Below are 16995 nucleotides of genomic sequence, written 5' to 3'. Positions count from 1 at the left end.
CCCGGGGTTCGATTCCTCAGCACCACAGAAAAAGCCAGAAGCGGCGCTGTGGCTCAAGTGGTAGAGCGCTCGCCTTGAGCCAAAGAAGCTCAGGGTCAGCGCCCAGGCCCTGAGTTCAAGCACCAGGACTGGCGTGAAAGAAAAAGAAAGGAAAAGGAGGGGCGGACTGGCTCTGTCGGGAGGGCACTGGACAACCGAGCCTCGTGGGCTCCCGTGTCCGAGGGGAGACAGAGGCCAGGTGCGGAAGAGGCTGCGGCCGCACCGGCCTGGCGCCGGGGGTGGAGGGGGGCGGGAGGAGGCCCGGGCCAGGGCCCGGCTCTGTCTTTAGCTGCTGGTTGGGCTGCGGTCGGTGTAGAGCGATTGCACGTGGGGTACGATCCGCTCACGTGGGCGGCTCCCGGCCGGCCCCCACCGGCCCACCTGTGTCTCCGGCATTAGCCGGCAGACGCCACGTTGCCGGCCCCGCGTGGCCTCCCCGCTCTGTTCCTGGGCTGCGTCTTCCTGGGGTTCTCCCGGAGAATGTGGGGATCAAAGGGATGGACATCAAAGTGACCCCACCCCCGGGCCTTGGGGCAGCGCGGGTGCCACGGGGTGCTGAGCTGAGACTCTGGGCTCCGGCCTCCGACTCCGCCCGGCCCCCCCCAGGCCGTGGAGAGCTGGGGTTCCCATTGGAGGCCGGGGTGTGGACCCTGCCCGCCCTGCGGGTGTCCAAGGGCCGCGGGCAGCCGCGTGCTCCGGGCACTCAGGCCCCCCGCACCTGCCCGCCTCCCCTCCTCTCTGTAACCTGGATCTGTTTTCTCCCCCCCCCCGCCCCCCGCCACCGTCCCCAAAACACACGCGGCCCCCCGCCTGCCCGCAGCCGTGGGCGTCCAGATGCAGGTGGACCTCCTCCGGAGCCTGTTCGGGAAGGCCACACAACAGGTAAGGGCTAACGCGGGCCACGGGAGGGCTGGGGCCCCGCGTCTGCTCCCAGCCCGCGCCCGTGCTCCCCCACGCAGACGCGGGGCCCTGGGCCAGAGCCGCCAACGCCCTAAGATGCCCGGCCTCCCATCCCCCCAGACCACAGCCCAACGCTGGGCCAGGGCGCCCCAAGCCCGGCCCCTCGCACCTGTTCTCACCTGAGCCACAGAGATACACGCGTGCACACACCCGGGTGGCACACGCACACGCACAGCAGCGGGACCCTGGACGTGTTCACAGGCCACACGCACGGTTCGCCCCACGCACACACTGCGTGTACGTGAGCCCACACGGCCGCCCGGCACGCACCCCGGGCACATGCAGACAGGCATCCCGGCGTGAGCACACGCGTGCGTGCGGGCAGACGCTGACCGTCCCCACTCCTCCCCCGCAGTGCGGCGCTGTGGACCGACCCTGCCCGGAGAGCTGCGAGGACGGCGTGCGTGCTTCCCACGCAGGGTGGGGGGGAGGAGGGGGACCGGCCTCGTCCGTGCTTCCCACGCAGGGGGAGGGGGACCGGGGTGCGTGCTTCCCGTGGGGGGGGGAGGGGGACCGGGGTCCGTGCTTCCCGGGGGGGGGGGACCGGGGTCCGTGCTTCCCGGGGCCGGGGTGCGTGCTTCCCGGGGGGGGGGGACCGGCCACCGCCGGGGCCCTGGCTCAGCACCCCTCTCCCCCCAGGGTCTGGACTGCTACGTCATCGACAACAACGCCTTCATCCTGGTGTCCGCGAGGCCTCTCGAGGTGAGCCTGGGCTGGGCGTGGCGCCCACAGCCCCAACAGACCCCAGCGGGCGTGGGGGTGTCCGCGGGGCAGGGCGGCGGGGGGCGCCTGCTCTGCCTGAGTGTGCGCGCGTGGGTGTGGAGCACGCTCGGGCTCGCGTGGGTCATGGGCATGTGTGTACCTGGGTGTGCAGGCCTGTGCCAGTCCTGGGACTTGAACCCAGGGCCTGAGCTTTATACTCAAAAGCTCGGCCCCCGTCACAAGCGCCACTTCCGGTTTTCTGGGGGTTCATTGGAGATGAGAGTCTCATGGACTTTCGTGGCCGGGCTGGCTTTGAACCACGATCCTCAGCTCTCAGCGTCCTGAGTGGCTGGGACGGCAGGCATGAGCACCGGCGCCTAAGGCCCCGCTGGCCGCGACCCCGCTGCCCACGACCCCGCTGGCCGTGACCCCGCTGGCCGCGACCCCGCTGCCCGCGACCCCGCTGCCCACGACCCCGCTGGCCGCGACCCCGCTGGCCGCTGGCCAGGGTCTCTCCCACCCACAGCTTCCGAGGTGGCGGGAACAGGGAGTCCCCAGCCGCTGACTCCCAGACGTTGGCCTGCCTAGATTCCAGCTGCATTCTCCTGAGGATGTTTGCAAATCACCCCGCATCCTTCCTGACATAAACAGGGCATAAGTGAAATAACCTTCTAGAAGCTTCTGCCAGAGCCCGGGGCTCCCAGGGAGAGCCCTCCCCGACTCAGACACCGTCTGTGTTGACTCCGGAGGGGGAGGGGGACCGTGGAGGCTCGGCAAGGTTTGGTGATCAACCCACGAGGCCACGGCTACAGAACAGCCCAGGCTCCGTGGAGTGCACAGCGCAGGGATGTGCAGGAAGGAACATTCTAGAACAGATCCGGTGGCGAGGCAGGCCGAGCAGGAGAAGGGCTTGACAGCACCTGAGTGTCCGCAGGCAGGCTGCTGTCCGGAGGATGCCGGGCCCGGCCGCCGGAAGCCATGTCCAGGCTGGGGCGCACGGGACCCACCAGGCCAGTGGACAGCCCGGCCCCGGCGCCGTCCCCTTCCGTCTGTCCATCTCTCCATCTGTCCGTCTGTCCTTGCTTGACACAAAGATCGTCCGTTCACACCGACTCTGGGGCAGGGCAGCCACAGAGCCCCTGGCTCAGAGCCGCTGGACAGGGCACCCCAAAACCGGCGGCCTGAAGCCCCATGTTTACAACCGCCCCATTTCTAAGGACCAGGAGCTCCGGGTGGACAGGGACGTCCCCAGCGAACCACCAAAAGAAACATAAAAAGCCAGCAGTGGCCCCACGTGGTGGCGCGCTGGCCTCGAGTGAGAGCGCTCAGGGGCAGCGCCTGCCGGGCCCTGAGTTCAAGACCCACGGAAGGAGGGAGGGGGAGGGAGGGAGGGGGAGGGGGAGGGGGAGGAGAGAGGGAGGGAGGGAGGGGGAGGGGGAGGGGGAGGAGAGAGGGAGGGAGGGAGGGGGAGGGGGAGGGAGGGAGGGGGAGGGAGGGGGAGGGGGAGGGAGGGGGGAGGGGGGAGGGGGAGGGAGGGGGAGGGGGAGGGAGGGAGGGGAGGGGGAGGGAGGGTGGGAGGGAGGGGGAGGGAGAGAGGGGGGAGGGAGGGAGGGAGGGAGGGGGAGGGGGAGGGGGAGGGAGGGGGAGGGAGGGGGAGGGAGGGAGGGGAGGGGGAGGAGAGGGGGAGGGAGGGTGGGAGGGAGGGGGAGGGAGAGAGGGGGGAGGGAGGGAGGGAGGGAGGGAGGAAGGAAGAAGCCCTGAGGGCCCGAAGTGTGCTTGTGACCACCCCCTGCCTCTCCAGTTTCACAAGCACTACACTAAAAGGCAAAGAAGCTTCTAGAAGCTTCTGCCAGAGCCCTAAGCTTTGATCTGTCGCTCTGAGTCTGCCCTGGTGGCCACCCAGGAGGTGAGACCTCACCAGCCACCAGGACCCAGGACTGGCAGGGAAAGGCCAGGGCCGCCACCCTCACCCCTGCCGGGCCCGTCACCCTCACCCCTCACCCCTGCCAGGCCAGGCCCACCACCCCTCACCCCTCACCCCTGCCGGGCCAGGGCCTGCCACCCCTCACCCCTGCCGGGCCAGGGCCCGCCACCCCTCACCCCTCACCCCTGCCGGGCCAGGCCCGCCACCCCTCACCCCTCACCCCTGCCGGGCCCGTCACCCTCACCCCTCACCCCTGCCAGGCCAGGGCCCATCACCCCTCACCCCTGCCGGGCCAGGCCCACCACCCCTCACCCCTCACCCCTGCCGGGCCAGGCCCACCACCCCTCACCCCTCACCCCTGCCGGGCCAGGCCCCGCCACCCCTCACCCCTCACCCCTGCCGGGCCAGGCCCCGCCACCCCTCACCCCTCACCCCTGCCGGGCCAGGGCCCCTCCGCTTCACCTCGCTCACTCACACAGACCCCGTCCCATTCTCCAAGGGGAAACCAGCAGGGACGCCACGTGGCATGGCCGTGTTCTCTCCGGGATCGAGGGGCACAGGCCAATGAACTGGGGCCCGGGGGGGGGGGGCACCCACGGGTGGGAGCCTGATTAGCTGTGAGTTCTTGGCTGCCGGGGTGCGTCTGCCCTCTGGGGTGCGTCTGGGGTGCGTCTGCCCTCTGGGGTGCGTCTGGGGTGCGTCTGCCCTCTGGGGTGCGTCTGCCCTCTGGGGTGCGTCTGCCCTCTGGGGTGCGTCTGCCCTCTGGGGTGCGTCTGGGGTGCGTCTGCCCTCTGGGGTGCGTCTGCCCTCTGGGGTGCGTCTGGGGTGCGTCTGCCCTCTGGGGTGCGTCTGGGGTGCGTCTGCCCTCTGGGGTGCGTCTGTGTCTGGGGTGCGTCGGCCCTCCGGGGTGCGTCTGTCCTCTGGGGTGCGTCTGTCCTCTGGGGTGCATCTGCCCTCTGGGGTGCGTCTGCCGTCTGGGGTACATCTGTCCTCTGGGGTGCGTCTATGTCTGGGGTGCGTCTGTGTCTGGGGTGCGTCTGTGTCTGGGGTGCGTCTGTGTCTGGGGTGCGTCTGTCCTCTGGGGTGCGTCTGTGTCTGGGGTGCATCTGTGCTCTGGGGTGCGTCTGTGCTCTGGGGTGCGTCTGTGTCTGGGGTGCGTCTGTGTCTGGGGTGCGTCTGTGTCTGGGGTGCGTCTGTCCTCTGGGGTGCGTCTGTCCTCTGGGGTGCGTCTGTGTCTGGGGTGCGTCTGTGTCTGGGGTGCGTCTGTGTCTGGGGCGCGCCTGTGTCTGGGGCGCGTCTGTGTCTGGGGCGCGTCTGTCCTCTGGGGAGCATCTGCGTCTGGGGTGCGTCTGTCCTCTGGGGTGCGTCTGTGTCTGGGGTGCGTCTGTGTCTGGGGTGCGTCTGTGTCTGGGGTACGTCTGTCTGGGGTGCGTCTATCCTCTGGGGTGCATCTGCGTCTGGGGTGCGTCTGTGTCTGGGGTGCGCCTGCGTCTGGGGTGCATCTGTGTCTGGGGTGCGTCTGTGTCTGGGGTGCGCCTGCGTCTGGGGTGCGCCTGTGTCTGGGGTGCGTCTGTGTCTGGGGTGCGTCTGTCCTCTGGGGTGCATCTGCGTCTGGGGTGCATCTGTCCTCTGGGGCGCGTCTGCGTCTGGGGTGCGTCTGCGTCTGGGGCGCGTCTGCGTCTGGGGTGCGTCTGCGTCTGGGGCGCGTCTGTGTCTGGGGTGCATTTGTCCTCTGGGGTGCGTCTGTGTCTGGGGCGCGTCTGCGTCTGGGGTGCTCCTGGCGGGCCTGGCCTCCTCAGCGTCCTCAGCTCCCAGATCCTCTGCCCTCCTCCCCCCCTCCCCTCCTCCCCCCCCTCCCCCCCCTGCTTATGGGTGGGCCGTGCCCTGTGCCAGGTGCGGTGGGGTGCGGCGACCCTGCCTGCGGGGGTCCCGAAATTCACTGCCAGGCACCGACTCCCCCACCCTGGCTGGACACAGGCGGCACAGCCGGGGGAAGGCCGCGGGGCAGCGAGCCTTCCAGACAAAGGGGAGGCTGCAGACTCCGCGGCCAGCCCCAGGCGGGCCTTTAAGCAAACTCCCAGGCACCCCTTCTGGTGACTGCTCACACGTCATTGGCCAGCCAGTGCCCTTGGGTGCAAGGCCTTCTGGGAAACGTAGTCTTTCCATCCCACCCAGCAGCACTGGGCTGGCACTGGGCCCGCTGGCACAGGGGCACGGGGGCAGGGGCCAGGGGGAGAGGGGACAGACGCGGGAAGCGGCTTCCGTGAACCCACGCCCCCTCTCCCCCTCCCTGCCCCTCCCCGTCTGCACCCACCCCCCCCCGTCCCTCCCCGCCCTCCCCCCCTTCACAGACAGGACGATTTCTGGGGCAGGTGGACGGTGCCCTCATGGCCCAGCTGCTGGACATGGGTGTGTTCAGCCAGTAAGCGGCCCCTCCTGAACCTAGGCAGTCCAGATAGAGCCCCCAAAGCGGCCCTTCAGGCCTGGACACGGTACGGGGTGGGGGGGGGGGGTAAGCCGGGGTAAGCCGGGGGGTAAGCGGCGCCCCAAGCCCCCTCCAGCCCTGAGCCAGCCAGGGCCCCGACGCATGTGTGCACCGTGCTGCCGGCCCCGACACGCCAGCACTGGGTCCTGAGCAGAGGCCGGGCTCCCCAGGGCAAGGCCGGGCGCTGGCCCCGGCCTCCCCGACCGCCTCTGACCCCCAGGGTGACCATGTACGACTACCAGGCCATGTGCAAGGCCCCGGCCCAGCGGCCCAGCGCCGCCCATCCCCTGACCAGCGTGAGTGTCACCCTACACCCCCCCCCCCCGCCACGCTGCCCGCCCGGGCCTGGCCCGTCCCGCCCCCCCCCCCCCGCCACGCTGCCCGCCCCGGCCTGGGGCCCGTCCCGCCCCCCCATCAGCCTGTCACGGGGAGGGTAGGCTTGGAGGAGCGCCCCCGGGGCCTGTCTGCAGGGGCCGGCCCACGCTGGGGAGGCGCGGCGTGGAGGGCGCCCCTGCTCTGCGGCCCCTGCTCTGTGGCCTGCCTGACGCACACTCTGCCCTTCACAGCCGCTCTCCGCCTGCCTCGCCCTGGCTCGCTGGCTGATGCATGAGCTGCTGCTGTGAGTGCGGCCTGCGCCCCCCAAGTCCTTCCTGTGCCCCTCCCGTGTCCTTCCTGCGCCCCTCCCGTGTCCTTCCTGTGCCCCCTGCGTCCTTCCTGTGCCCCTCCCGTGTCCTTCCTGCGCCCCCCCGTGTCCTTCCTGCGCCTCCCGTGTCCTTCCTGCGCCCTCCCGCGTCCTTCCTGTGCCCCTCGTGTCCTTCCTGTGCTCCTCCCGTGTCCTTCCTGCGCCTCCCGTGTCCTTCCTGCGCCCCTCCCGTGTCCTTCCTGTGCCCCCTCCCGTGTCCTTCCTGTGCTCCTCCCGTGTCCTTCCTGCGCCTCCCGTGTCCTTCCTGCGCCCCTCCCGTGTCCTTCCTGTGCCCCCTCCCGTGTCCTTCCTGTGCCCCCCCGTGTCCTTCCTGTGCCCCCCCGTGTCCTTCCTGTGCTCCTCCCGTGTCCTTCCTGCGCCTCCCGTGTCCTTCCTGCGCCTCCCGTGTCCTTCCTGCGCCCCTCCCGTGTCCTTCCTGTGCCCCTCGTGTCCTTCCTGTGCCCCCCCCCGTGTCCTTCCTGCGTCCCTCCCCGTGTGACCTCCACACACACCTGCGGCCAGGCCTCAGGGACAGAGGCTGAGGCCTAGGTGGTCAGAGCTGCTCCTGAGACTCTAGCAGGAAGAGGGTTGGAGGGGGTCTGGGAGGGGGAGGAGGGGGAGGAGGGAGAGGAGGGGCAGGGAGGAGGGGGAGGAGGGTGGGGGCCGGGAGGAGGCCTGGCGGGCAGTATCAGCTGTCCGTCCATCCATCTGTCTGCAGGTCCTTGCTGGAGTGGAGCTCCTGGGGCTCCTGGCTGGACAGAGGGGCGGAGGGTGAGTCGGGAACTCTGGTCAGGGTGTGGTCAGCGCGGGGGGGGGGGGGCAAGGGGGCGGGTCATCGCTCACCATCTCACACCACCCACCCCATCGCCCCCCACGCCCGCCCCTCACCTGTCACCTGGGGACCTCACGGGACCCCATCCCGTCCCATGACGTCGTCGTGGTCATGTGACACCATCATCCTGCAACATCACCGCCCCTCAACGTCATTGTCCTATGATGTTATCACCACCTGTGACCTCATCGTGTGACATCACCGCCCCACATCACCTCACCCTGGGATGTCATCACCCTCGCCCTGTGACGTCATCCTGTGACATCACCGCCACACATCACCCTCGCCCTGTGATGTCATCATTGCCCTGTGATATCACCACCCCACATCACCTCGTCCTGTGATGTCATCACCTCGCCCTGTGACATCATCTCGTGCCCACATCACCCTTGCCCTGTGACGTCATCACTGCCCTATGACGTCGCCGCCCCACATCACCCTCGCCGCCTCCCTGACACCGTGGCCCCCGTGTGGCCCGGTCCCATCCCGCGCCTCACTCACCCTGGGCCCGGCGGGTCCCTCCCTGGGCAGCCAAAGCCGTCTTCCATCACTGTGAGTGGCTCTGGCTGGGCGGGGCCTGGGGTTGCCCGAGGGCGGGTCCTGGGCGGGGCCTGGGGCTTCCCAGGGGCGTGGCCTGGGGTTGCCCGGGGGCGTGGCCTGGGCGGGGCCTGCGGGCTGCCCGGGGGCGGGGTTTGGGGCTGCCCGGGGGCGGGGCCTGGGGCTGCCGGGGTGGGGTCTGGGCGGGGCCTGGGGTGCCCAGGGGCGGGGCCTGGGGCTTTCCGGGGCGGGGTCTGGGCGGGCCTGGGCGGGGCCTGCGGGCTACCCGGGGGCGGGGTTTGGGGCTGCCCGGGGGCGGGGCCTGGGCGGGGCCTGGGGCTGCCCGGGGCGGGGCCTGGGGCTGCCCGGGGCGGGGTCTGGGCGGGGCCTGGGGCTGCCAGGGGCGGGGTCTGGGCGGGGCCTGGGGCTGCCGGGGGCGGGGTCTGGGCGGGGCCTGGGGCTGCCGGGGGCCGGCCCTCTGCGCCCCGTGCCCGGCCCGGGCCCCACGCGTCCCCCCGGGGCTCTGGTCTCCGAGGGGCGGTGCCCTGGCGGGCCGAGGCCCTGGCGGCCAGGGGTCCCCCCCGCCCCGGACGCCACCACAACGGCCCCCTCCCGGCCCCGCCACAGCGCACAAGCACAAGAAGCAGGACGTGCTGCACCCCTGCGACACGGAGTACCCGGTGTTCGCGCACCAGGCGGCCGCGCGCCAGGCCAGCGGGGCCATCCCGTGCGGGGCCTGCCGGAAGTAAGTCTGCCCGGGTCGTCCCCACCCAGCCAGGGCCACGCCACGCCCGCCCCGGCCACGCCCCCTCCTGTGCTCCGGCCACGCCCCCTCCTGTGCTCCGGCCACGCCCTGCCCGCCCCGGCCACGCCCCCTCCTGTGCTCCGGCCACGCCCTGCCCGCCCCGGCCACGCCCCCTCCTGTGCTCTGGCCACGCCCTGCCCGCCCCGGCCACGCCCCCTCCTGTGCTCCGGCCACGCCCTGCCCGCCCCGGCCACGCCCCCCCGCGCTGCCCCCGCGCTGCCCCCCGCCGCTGACCCCTCGCTGCCCCCGCGCTGCCCCCCGCCGCCCCCTCCACGCTGTCCCCTCACTGCCCCCCCCGCACTGCCCCCAGCTGCCCCCAGCTGCCCCCCCCCCGCTGCCCCCTCACCCCCGCACTGCCCCCCGCACTGCCCCCCCCCCCGCTGCCCCCCCCCGCTGCCCCCTCACCCCCGCACTGCCCCCCGCACTGCCCCCCCTCCTGGGCCCCCACGCTGTCCCCACGCTATCCCCACGCTGTCCCCGCACTGTCCCCCCTCCCGGGCCCACTGGGTCTCCACCCGAGTCCAGGAGCCGCGCCCTACCTGCGCAGCCCACATGCATCACCTAGGCTGTGTCTGTGTCCATCTGCCATGTGTGTCCATGCTGTGTCTGTGCTGTGTCTGTGTCTGTGCTGTGTCTGTGTCTGTGTCTGTGCTGTGTCTGTGCTGTGTCTGTGTCTGTGCTGTGTCTGTGCTGTGTCTGTGTCTGTGTCTGTGTCTGTGCTGTGTCTGTGTCTGTGTCTGTGCTGTGTCTGTGCTGTGTCTGTGCTGTGCTGTGTCTGTGTCTGTGCTGTGCTGTGTCTGTGCTGTGCTGTGTCTGTGTCTGTGCTGTGCTGTGTCTGTGCTGTGTCTGTGTCTGTGCTGTGTCTGTGCTGTGTCTGTGCTGTGTCTGTGTCTGTGTCTGTGCTGTGTCCATGCTGTGTCTGTGCTGTGTCTGTGCTGTGTCTGTGTCTGTGCTGTGCTGTGCTGTGTCTGTGTCTGTGTCTGTGTCTGTGTCTGTGTCTGTGTCTGTGCTGTGTCTGTGCTGTGTCTGTGTCTGTGCTGTGTCTGTGCTGTGTCTGTGCTGTGTCTGTGCTGTGTCTGTGTCTGTGCTGTGTCTGTGCTGTGTCTGTGCTGTGTCTGTGTCTGTGCTGTGTCTGTGCTGTGTCTGTGTCTGTGCTGTGTCTGTGTCTGTGTCTGTGCTGTGTCTGTGCTGTGTCTGTGTCTGTGCTGTGCTGTGTCTGTGTCTGTGTCCATGCTGTGTCTGTGCTGTGTCTGTGTCTGTGCTGTGTCTGTGCTGTGTCTGTGCTGTGTCTGTGCTGTGCTGTGCTGTGCTGTGTCTGTGTCTGTGTCTGTGCTGTGTCTGTGCTGTGTCTGTGTCTGTGCTGTGTCTGTGCTGTGCTGTGTCTGTGCTGTGTCTGTGCTGTGCTGTGCTGTGTCTGTGTCTGTGCTGTGTCTGTGCTGTGTCTGTGCTGTGTCTGTGCTGTGTCTGTGTCTGTGCTGTGTCTGTGCTGTGCTGTGTCTGTGCTGTGTCTGTGCTGTGTCTGTGCTGTGCTATGTCTGTGCTGTGTCTGTGCTGTGCTGTGTCTGTGTCTGTGCTGTGTCTGTGTCTGTGCTGTGTCTGTGCTGTGTCTGTGTCTGTGCTGTGTCTGTGCTGTGCTATGTCTGTGCTGTGTCTGTGCTGTGCTGTGTCTGTGTCTGTGCTGTGTCTGTGTCTGTGCTGTGTCTGTGTCTGTGTCTGTGTCTGTGCTGTGCTGTGCTGTGTCTGTGTCTGTGCTGTGTCTGTGCTGTGTCTGTGCTGTGCTGTGTCTGTGCTGTGTCTGTGCTGTGCTGTGCTGTGTCTGTGTCTGTGCTGTGTCTGTGCTGTGTCTGTGCTGTGTCTGTGCTGTGCTGTGTCTGTGTCTGTGCTGTGTCTGTGTCTGTGCTGTGTCTGTGCTGTGTCTGTGTCTGTGCTGTGTCTGTGCTGTGTCTGTGCTGTGCTGTGTCTGTGCTGTGTCTGTGCTGTGCTGTGCTGTGCCTGTGTCTGTGCTGTGTCTGTGCTGTGTCTGTGCTGTGTCTGTGTCTGTGCTGTGTCTGTGCTGTGCTGTGTCTGTGCTGTGTCTGTGCTGTGTCTGTGTCTGTGCTGTGTCTGTGCTGTGTCTGTGCTGTGTCTGTGTCTGTGTCTGTGCTGTGTCTGTGTCTGTGCTGTGTCTGTGCTGTGCTGTGTCTGTGCTGTGTCTGTGCTGTGCTATGTCTGTGCTGTGTCTGTGTCTGTGCTGTGTCTGTGTCTGTGCTGTGTCTGTGTCTGTGCTGTGTCTGTGCTGTGTCTGTGTCTGTGCTGTGTCTGTGTCTGTGCTGTGTCTATGCTGTGTCTGTGCTGTGTCTGTGCTGTGTCTGTGTCTGTGCTGTGTCTGTGCTGTGCTGTGCTGTGTCTGTGTCTGTGTCTGTGTCTGTGTCTGTGCTGTGTCTGTGTCTGTGCTGTGTCTGTGTCTGTGTCTGTGCTGTGTCTGTGTCTGTGTCTGTGCTGTGTCTGTGCTGTGTCTGTGTCTGTGTCTGTGCTGTGTCTGTGTCTGTGTCTGTGCTGTGTCTGTGTCTGTGCTGTGTCTGTGCTGTGTCTGTGCTGTGCTGTGTCTGTGCTGTGTCTGTGCTGTGTCTGTGTCTGTGTCTGTGTCTGTGTCTGTGCTGTGCTATGTCTGTGCTGTGTCTGTGCTGTGTCTGTGTCTGTGTCTGTGCTGTGCTATGTCTGTGCTGTGTCTGTGTCTGTGCTGTGTCTGTGTCTGTGCTGTGTCTGTGCTGTGTCTGTGTCTGTGCTGTGTCTGTGTCTGTGCTGTGTCTGTGCTGTGTCTGTGCTGTGTCTGTGTCTGTGCTGTGTCTGTGTCTGTGCTGTGTCTGTGTCTGTGTCTGTGCTGTGTCTGTGTCTGTGCTGTGTCTGTGCTGTGTCTGTGTCTGTGTCTGTGCTGTGCTGTGTCTGTGTCTGTGTCTGTGCTGTGTCTGTGCTGTGTCTGTGCTGTGTCTGTGTCTGTGCTGTGTCTGTGCTGTGTCTGTGTCTGTGTCTGTGTCTGTGCTGTGTCTGTGTCTGTGTCTGTGCTGTGCTGTGTCTGTGTCTGTGTCTGTGTCTGTGTCTGTGCTGTGTCTGTGCTGTGCTGTGTCTGTGCTGTGTCTGTGCTGTGCTGTGTCTGTGCTGTGTCTGTGCTGTGTCTGTGCTGTGTCTGTGCTGTGTCTGTGTCTGTGCTGTGTGCTGTGCTGTGTCTGTGCTGTGTCCGTGCTGTGCTGTGTCCGTGCTGTGCTGTGTCTGTGTCTGTGCTGTGTCTGTGTCTGTGCTGTGTCTGTGTCTGTGCTGTGCTGTGTCTGTGCTGTGTCTGTGTCTGTGTCTGTGCTGTGTCTGTGTCTGTGCTGTGTCTGTGCTGTGTCTGTGCTGTGTCTGTGTCTGTGCTGTGTCTGTGCTGTGCTGTGTCTGTGCTGTGTCTGTGCTGTGCTGTGTCCGTGCTGTGCTGTGTCTGTGTCTGTGCTGTGTCTGTGCTGTGTCTGTGCTGTGTCTGTGTCTGTGCTGTGTCTGTGCTGTGCTGTGTCTGTGCTGTGTCTGTGTCTGTGCTGTGTCTGTGCTGTGTCTGTGCTGTGTCTGTGTCTGTGTCTGTGCTGTGTCTGTGTCTGTGCTGTGTCTGTGTCTGTGCTGTGTCTGTGTCTGTGTCTGTGTCTGTGTCTGTGCTGTGTCTGTGTCTGTGTCTGTGCTGTGTCTGTGCTGTGTCTGTGTCTGTGCTGTGTCTGTGCTGTGTCTGTGTCTGTGCTGTGTCTGTGTCTGTGCTGTGTCTGTGTCTGTGCTGTGTCTGTGTCTGTGCTGTGTCTGTGCTGTGTCTGTGCTGTGTCTGTGCTGTGTCTGTGTCTGTGCTGTGTGCTGTGCTGTGTCTGTGCTGTGTCCGTGCTGTGCTGTGTCCGTGCTGTGCTGTGTCTGTGTCTGTGCTGTGTCTGTGTCTGTGCTGTGTCTGTGTCTGTGCTGTGCTGTGTCTGTGCTGTGCTGTGTCTGTGTCTGTGCTGTGTCTGTGTCTGTGTCTGTGCTGTGTCTGTGTCTGTGCTGTGTCTGTGCTGTGTCTGTGCTGTGTCTGTGTCTGTGCTGTGTCTGTGCTGTGCTGTGTCTGTGCTGTGTCTGTGCTGTGCTGTGTCCGTGCTGTGCTGTGTCTGTGTCTGTGCTGTGTCTGTGTCTGTGCTGTGCTGTGCTGTGTCTGTGCTGTGTCTGTGCTGTGTCTGTGCTGTGTCTGTGTCTGTGCTGTGTCTGTGTCTGTGCTGTGCTGTGCTGTGTCTGTGTCTGTGCTGTGTCTGTGCTGTCTGTGCTGTGTCCGTGCTGTGTCCGTGCTGTGTCTGTGCTGTGCTGTGTCCGTGCTGTGTCCGTGCTGTGTCTGTGCTGTGTCTGTGTCTGTGTCTGTGTCTGTGCTGTGCTGTGCTGTGTGTCTGTCTGTGCTGTGTCTGTGCTGTGTCTGTGTCTGTGTTTGTGCTGTGCTGTGTCTGTGCTGTGTCTGTGCTGTGTCTGTGCTGTGTCTGTGCTGTGTCTGTGTCTGTGTCTGTGCTGTGTCTGTGCTGTGTCTGTGTCTGTGTCTGTGCTGTGTCTGTGCTGTGCTGTGTCTGTGCTGTGCTGTGTCTGTGTCTGTGTCTGTGCTGTGTCTGTGCTGTGTCTGTGTCTGTGCTGTGTCTGTGCTGTGTCTGTGTCTGTGCTGTGTCTGTGCTGTGTCTGTGCTGTGTCTGTGCTGTGTCTGTGCTGTGCTGTGTCCGTGCTGTGCTGTGTCTGTGTCTGTGCTGTGTCTGTGTCTGTGCTGTGTCTGTGCTGTGCTGTGTCTGTGTCTGTACTGTGTCTGTGTCTGTGCTGTGTCTGTGTCTGTGCTGTGTCTGTGCTGTGTCTGTGTCTGTGCTGTGCTGTGTCTGTGCTGTGCTGTGTCTGTGTCTGTGCTATGTCTGTGCTGTGTCTGTGCTGTGTCTGTGCTGTGCTGTGTCTGTGCTGTGTCTGTGTCTGTGCTGTGTCTGTGTCTGTGCTGTGTCTGTGCTGTCTGTGCTGTGTCTGTGCTGTCTGTGCTGTGTCTGTGCTGTGCTGTGTCTGTGTCTGTGCTGTGTCTGTGCTGTGTCTGTGTCTGTGCTGTGTCTGTGCTGTGTCTGTGCTGTGCTGTGCTGTGTCTGTGTCTGTGCTGTGTCTGTGCTGTGTCTGTGCTGTGCTGTGTCCGTGCTGTGCTGTGTCTGTGTCTGTGCTGTGTCTGTGCTGTGTCTGTGCTGTGTCCGTGCTGTGTCTGTGCTGTGCTGTGTCTGTGCTGTGTCTGTGCTGTGTCTGTGCTGTGTGTCCGTGCTGCGTGTGTCCGTGCTGTGTCTGTGCTGTGTCCATGCTGTGTCCGTGTACTGCGTGTGTCCGTGATGCATGTCCATGCTGTGTGTCCGTGTGATGCATGTCCATGCTGTGTCTGCATGCTGCATGTCCGTGCTGCGTGTCTATGCTGCGTGTCTGTGTGCTGCCTGTGTCCGTGCTGTTTCTGTGTGCTGCATGTCTGTGCTGCGTGTCTATGCTGCGTGTCCGTGTGCTGCCTGTGTCCGTGCTGCCTGTGTCCTGCTGCATGTCCATGCGCTGCGTGTCCATGCGCTGCGTGTGTCCGTGCTGCCTGTGTGAACATGCGGATGCCGGTCTGGGGTTCTCAGCCTCCTGGTGCAACTGCAGCCAAGTGTGGGTGCCTGGCGCCACCTTGTGGTCAGCCCGGGAGCTGCGCCCTCCCCCGTGTATGGGGGCCGCGCGGAGCCCAGCTGGGGTCCCCCCAGCCCACCCTCCCCGCCCCACCCCTTCCCCTAAGCCCCCACCCCCACCCCCCTCTGCTGCAGGGCGTTTGCGATGCAACAGATCCCCCGCAGCAACCTCCTCCTGCTGGCCGCCGACCCGGACTGCAGCTGCAGTGACTTCCCACCCATCCTGCGGGGGGCCTCGGAGGTCAGATATATCCTGTGTCCTGCGGGGGGCCACGGAGGTCAGCTCTGTCCTGTGTCCTGTGGGGGGCCTCGGAGGTCAGCTCTGTCCTGTGTCCTGTGGGGGGCCATGGAGGTCAGCTCTGTCCTGTGTCCTGTGGGGGCCATGGAGGTCAGCTCTGTCCTGTGTCCTGTGGGGGGCCACGGAGGTCAGCTCTGTCCTGTGTCCTGTGGGGGGCATGGAGGTCAGCTCTGTCCTGTGTCCTGTGGGGGGCATGGAGGTCAGCTCTGTCCTGTGTCCTGTGGGGGGCCACGGAGGTCAGCTCTGTCCTGTGTCCTGTGGGGGGCCACGGAGGTCAGCTCTGTCCTGTGTCCTGTGGGGGCCACGGAGGTCAGCTCTGTCCTGTGTCCTGTGGGGGGCCACGGAGGTCAGCTCTGTCCTGTGTCCTGTGGGGGGCATGGAGGTCAGCTCTGTCCTGTGTCCTGTGGGGGGCATGGAGGTCAGCTCTGTCCTGTGTCCTGCGGGGGGCCACGGAGGTCAGCTCTGTCCTGTGTCCTGTGGGGGGCCACGGAGGTCAGCTCTGTCCTGTGTCCTGCGGGGGGCCACGGAGGTCAGCTCTGTCCTGTGTCCTGCGGGGGGCCACGGAGGTCAGCTCTGTCCTGTGTCCTGCGGGGGGCCACGGAGGTCAGCTCTGTCCCCACATGGGACAAGGGGAGGGCCGAGGCCCATCTCACCCCCAGCGTGCTGGGGAGCTCATCCCAGCCACCTGCTGGGGGGGCCTGGGGCCGCTGGCAGGGCAGGGACCGCCTTGGGTCCCCAGGGCGCCCGATCCCTGCTGTTGGCCTTGACCACGGGTCCGCACACAACGCCTCCGTCAAGTGTGAGCGCATGCGCTCCCAGAAGCCCCGGCGGCGCCCGGACGCCTGCCACGCCTTCCACCCCGAGGTGAGGGGGCCGGCCACGGGGGGGGGGCTCCTTCCCACAGACAGTGTCCTGGGGGGCTCCTTCCCACAGACAGTGTCCTGGGGGCTCCTTCCCACAGACAGTGTCCTGGGGGCTCCTTCCCACAGACAGTGTCCTGGGGGGCTCCTTCCCACAGTGTCCTGGGGGCTCCTTCCCACAGTGCGTCCTGGGGGGCTCCTTCCCACAGACAGTGTGTCCTGGGGGCTCCTTCCCACAAACAGTGTGTCCTGGGGGGCTCCTTCCCACAGTGCGTCCTGGGGGGCTCCTTCCCACAGACAGTGCGTCCTGGGGGCTCCTTCCCACAGACAGTGTCCTGGGGGGCTCCTTCCCACAGTGCGTCCTGGGGGGCCTCCTTCCCACAGTGCGTCCTGGGGGCTCCTTCCCACAGACAGTGCATCCTGGGGGCTCCTTCCCACAGACAGTGCATCCTGGGGGCTCCTTCCCACAGACAGTGTGTCCTGGGGGCTCCTTCCCACAGACAGTGTGTCCTGGGGGCTCCTTCCCACAGACAGTGTGTCCTGGGGGGCTCCTTCCCACAGACAGTGTGTCCTGGGGGGCTCCTTCCCACAGTGTGTCCTGGGGGCTCCTTCCCACAGACAGTGGATCTTTGGGGTCACAGGGGGGGTCCCCTGGTGGCGGGTCGGGGCAGGGCCCCACGCGCTCTCCTTGGGTCTCAGGAGAACGCGCAGGACTGTGGAGGCGCCTCGCACACCCGGCCCTCGCTCCCGCTGCTCCTGCTCACCACGTGGGGCTGGCTGCGGGCGCCCCGGCTGCTGTGACCCCACCGTGCTGACCGCGCCGGGCCGGGGCGTCCGTGCAGAGACCCCACACACCAGCAGCGCCCGCCGGCCGCCTGCAGCTGCACCCAGACACCCCAGAACCTGCCTCAGCACCCCTGGCAGCGCTGGCAGCACCCCCCTGGCCACCCCCCCACCAGGGCGACCTGCTCACCATCTCCAGATGAGGGAACAACCCAGGCCCGACCCGCCAGCAGGACGGGGGGGGGGGGGGGGGGAAGGTAGGGAAAAAACAGGGAGGGGGAGGGGGAGGGCCGGCGGAAGCAGGCCGTGTCTGTGGCCCATGCCCCGCCTCCACGTGGGAAGCACTCAACACGTGGGTCCAGGAAGGCTCTGACCTGCATCCCTGTAATCCTGAGGACCCGCCCCCGGCAGAGGGAGGAGGGACA

At 66.2% G+C, this 16995-nt stretch overlaps 1 protein-coding gene across 1 annotated transcript in view; it reads left to right on the top strand.

Moving 5' to 3' along the window:
• Cacna2d4 (calcium voltage-gated channel auxiliary subunit alpha2delta 4) overlaps positions 1-16780 on the top strand; it is a 60080-nt gene extending 43300 nt beyond the window's left edge. The window contains 12 exon segments of the mRNA XM_069988881.1: positions 860-921; positions 1355-1399; positions 1639-1701; positions 5977-6047; positions 6331-6406; positions 6677-6729; positions 7511-7563; positions 8156-8176; positions 8789-8906; positions 14765-14877; positions 15709-15791; positions 16487-16780. Of these exon segments, the coding sequence (XP_069844982.1) occupies positions 860-921; positions 1355-1399; positions 1639-1701; positions 5977-6047; positions 6331-6406; positions 6677-6729; positions 7511-7563; positions 8156-8176; positions 8789-8906; positions 14765-14877; positions 15709-15791; positions 16487-16588 (860 nt within the window). The 3' untranslated portion in view covers positions 16589-16780.
• The last annotated feature ends 215 nt before the right edge of the window (positions 16781-16995 follow it).

This window comes from Dipodomys merriami, unplaced genomic scaffold, assembly GCF_024711535.1.
Source record: "Dipodomys merriami isolate MVZ:Mamm:240054 unplaced genomic scaffold, mDipMer1.0.p SCAF_368, whole genome shotgun sequence".
Lineage (NCBI taxonomy): Eukaryota > Metazoa > Chordata > Mammalia > Rodentia > Heteromyidae > Dipodomys > Dipodomys merriami.
The sequence above is the reverse complement of the archived record's forward strand: the minus strand, read 5'-3'. Positions and strand labels throughout refer to the sequence as shown.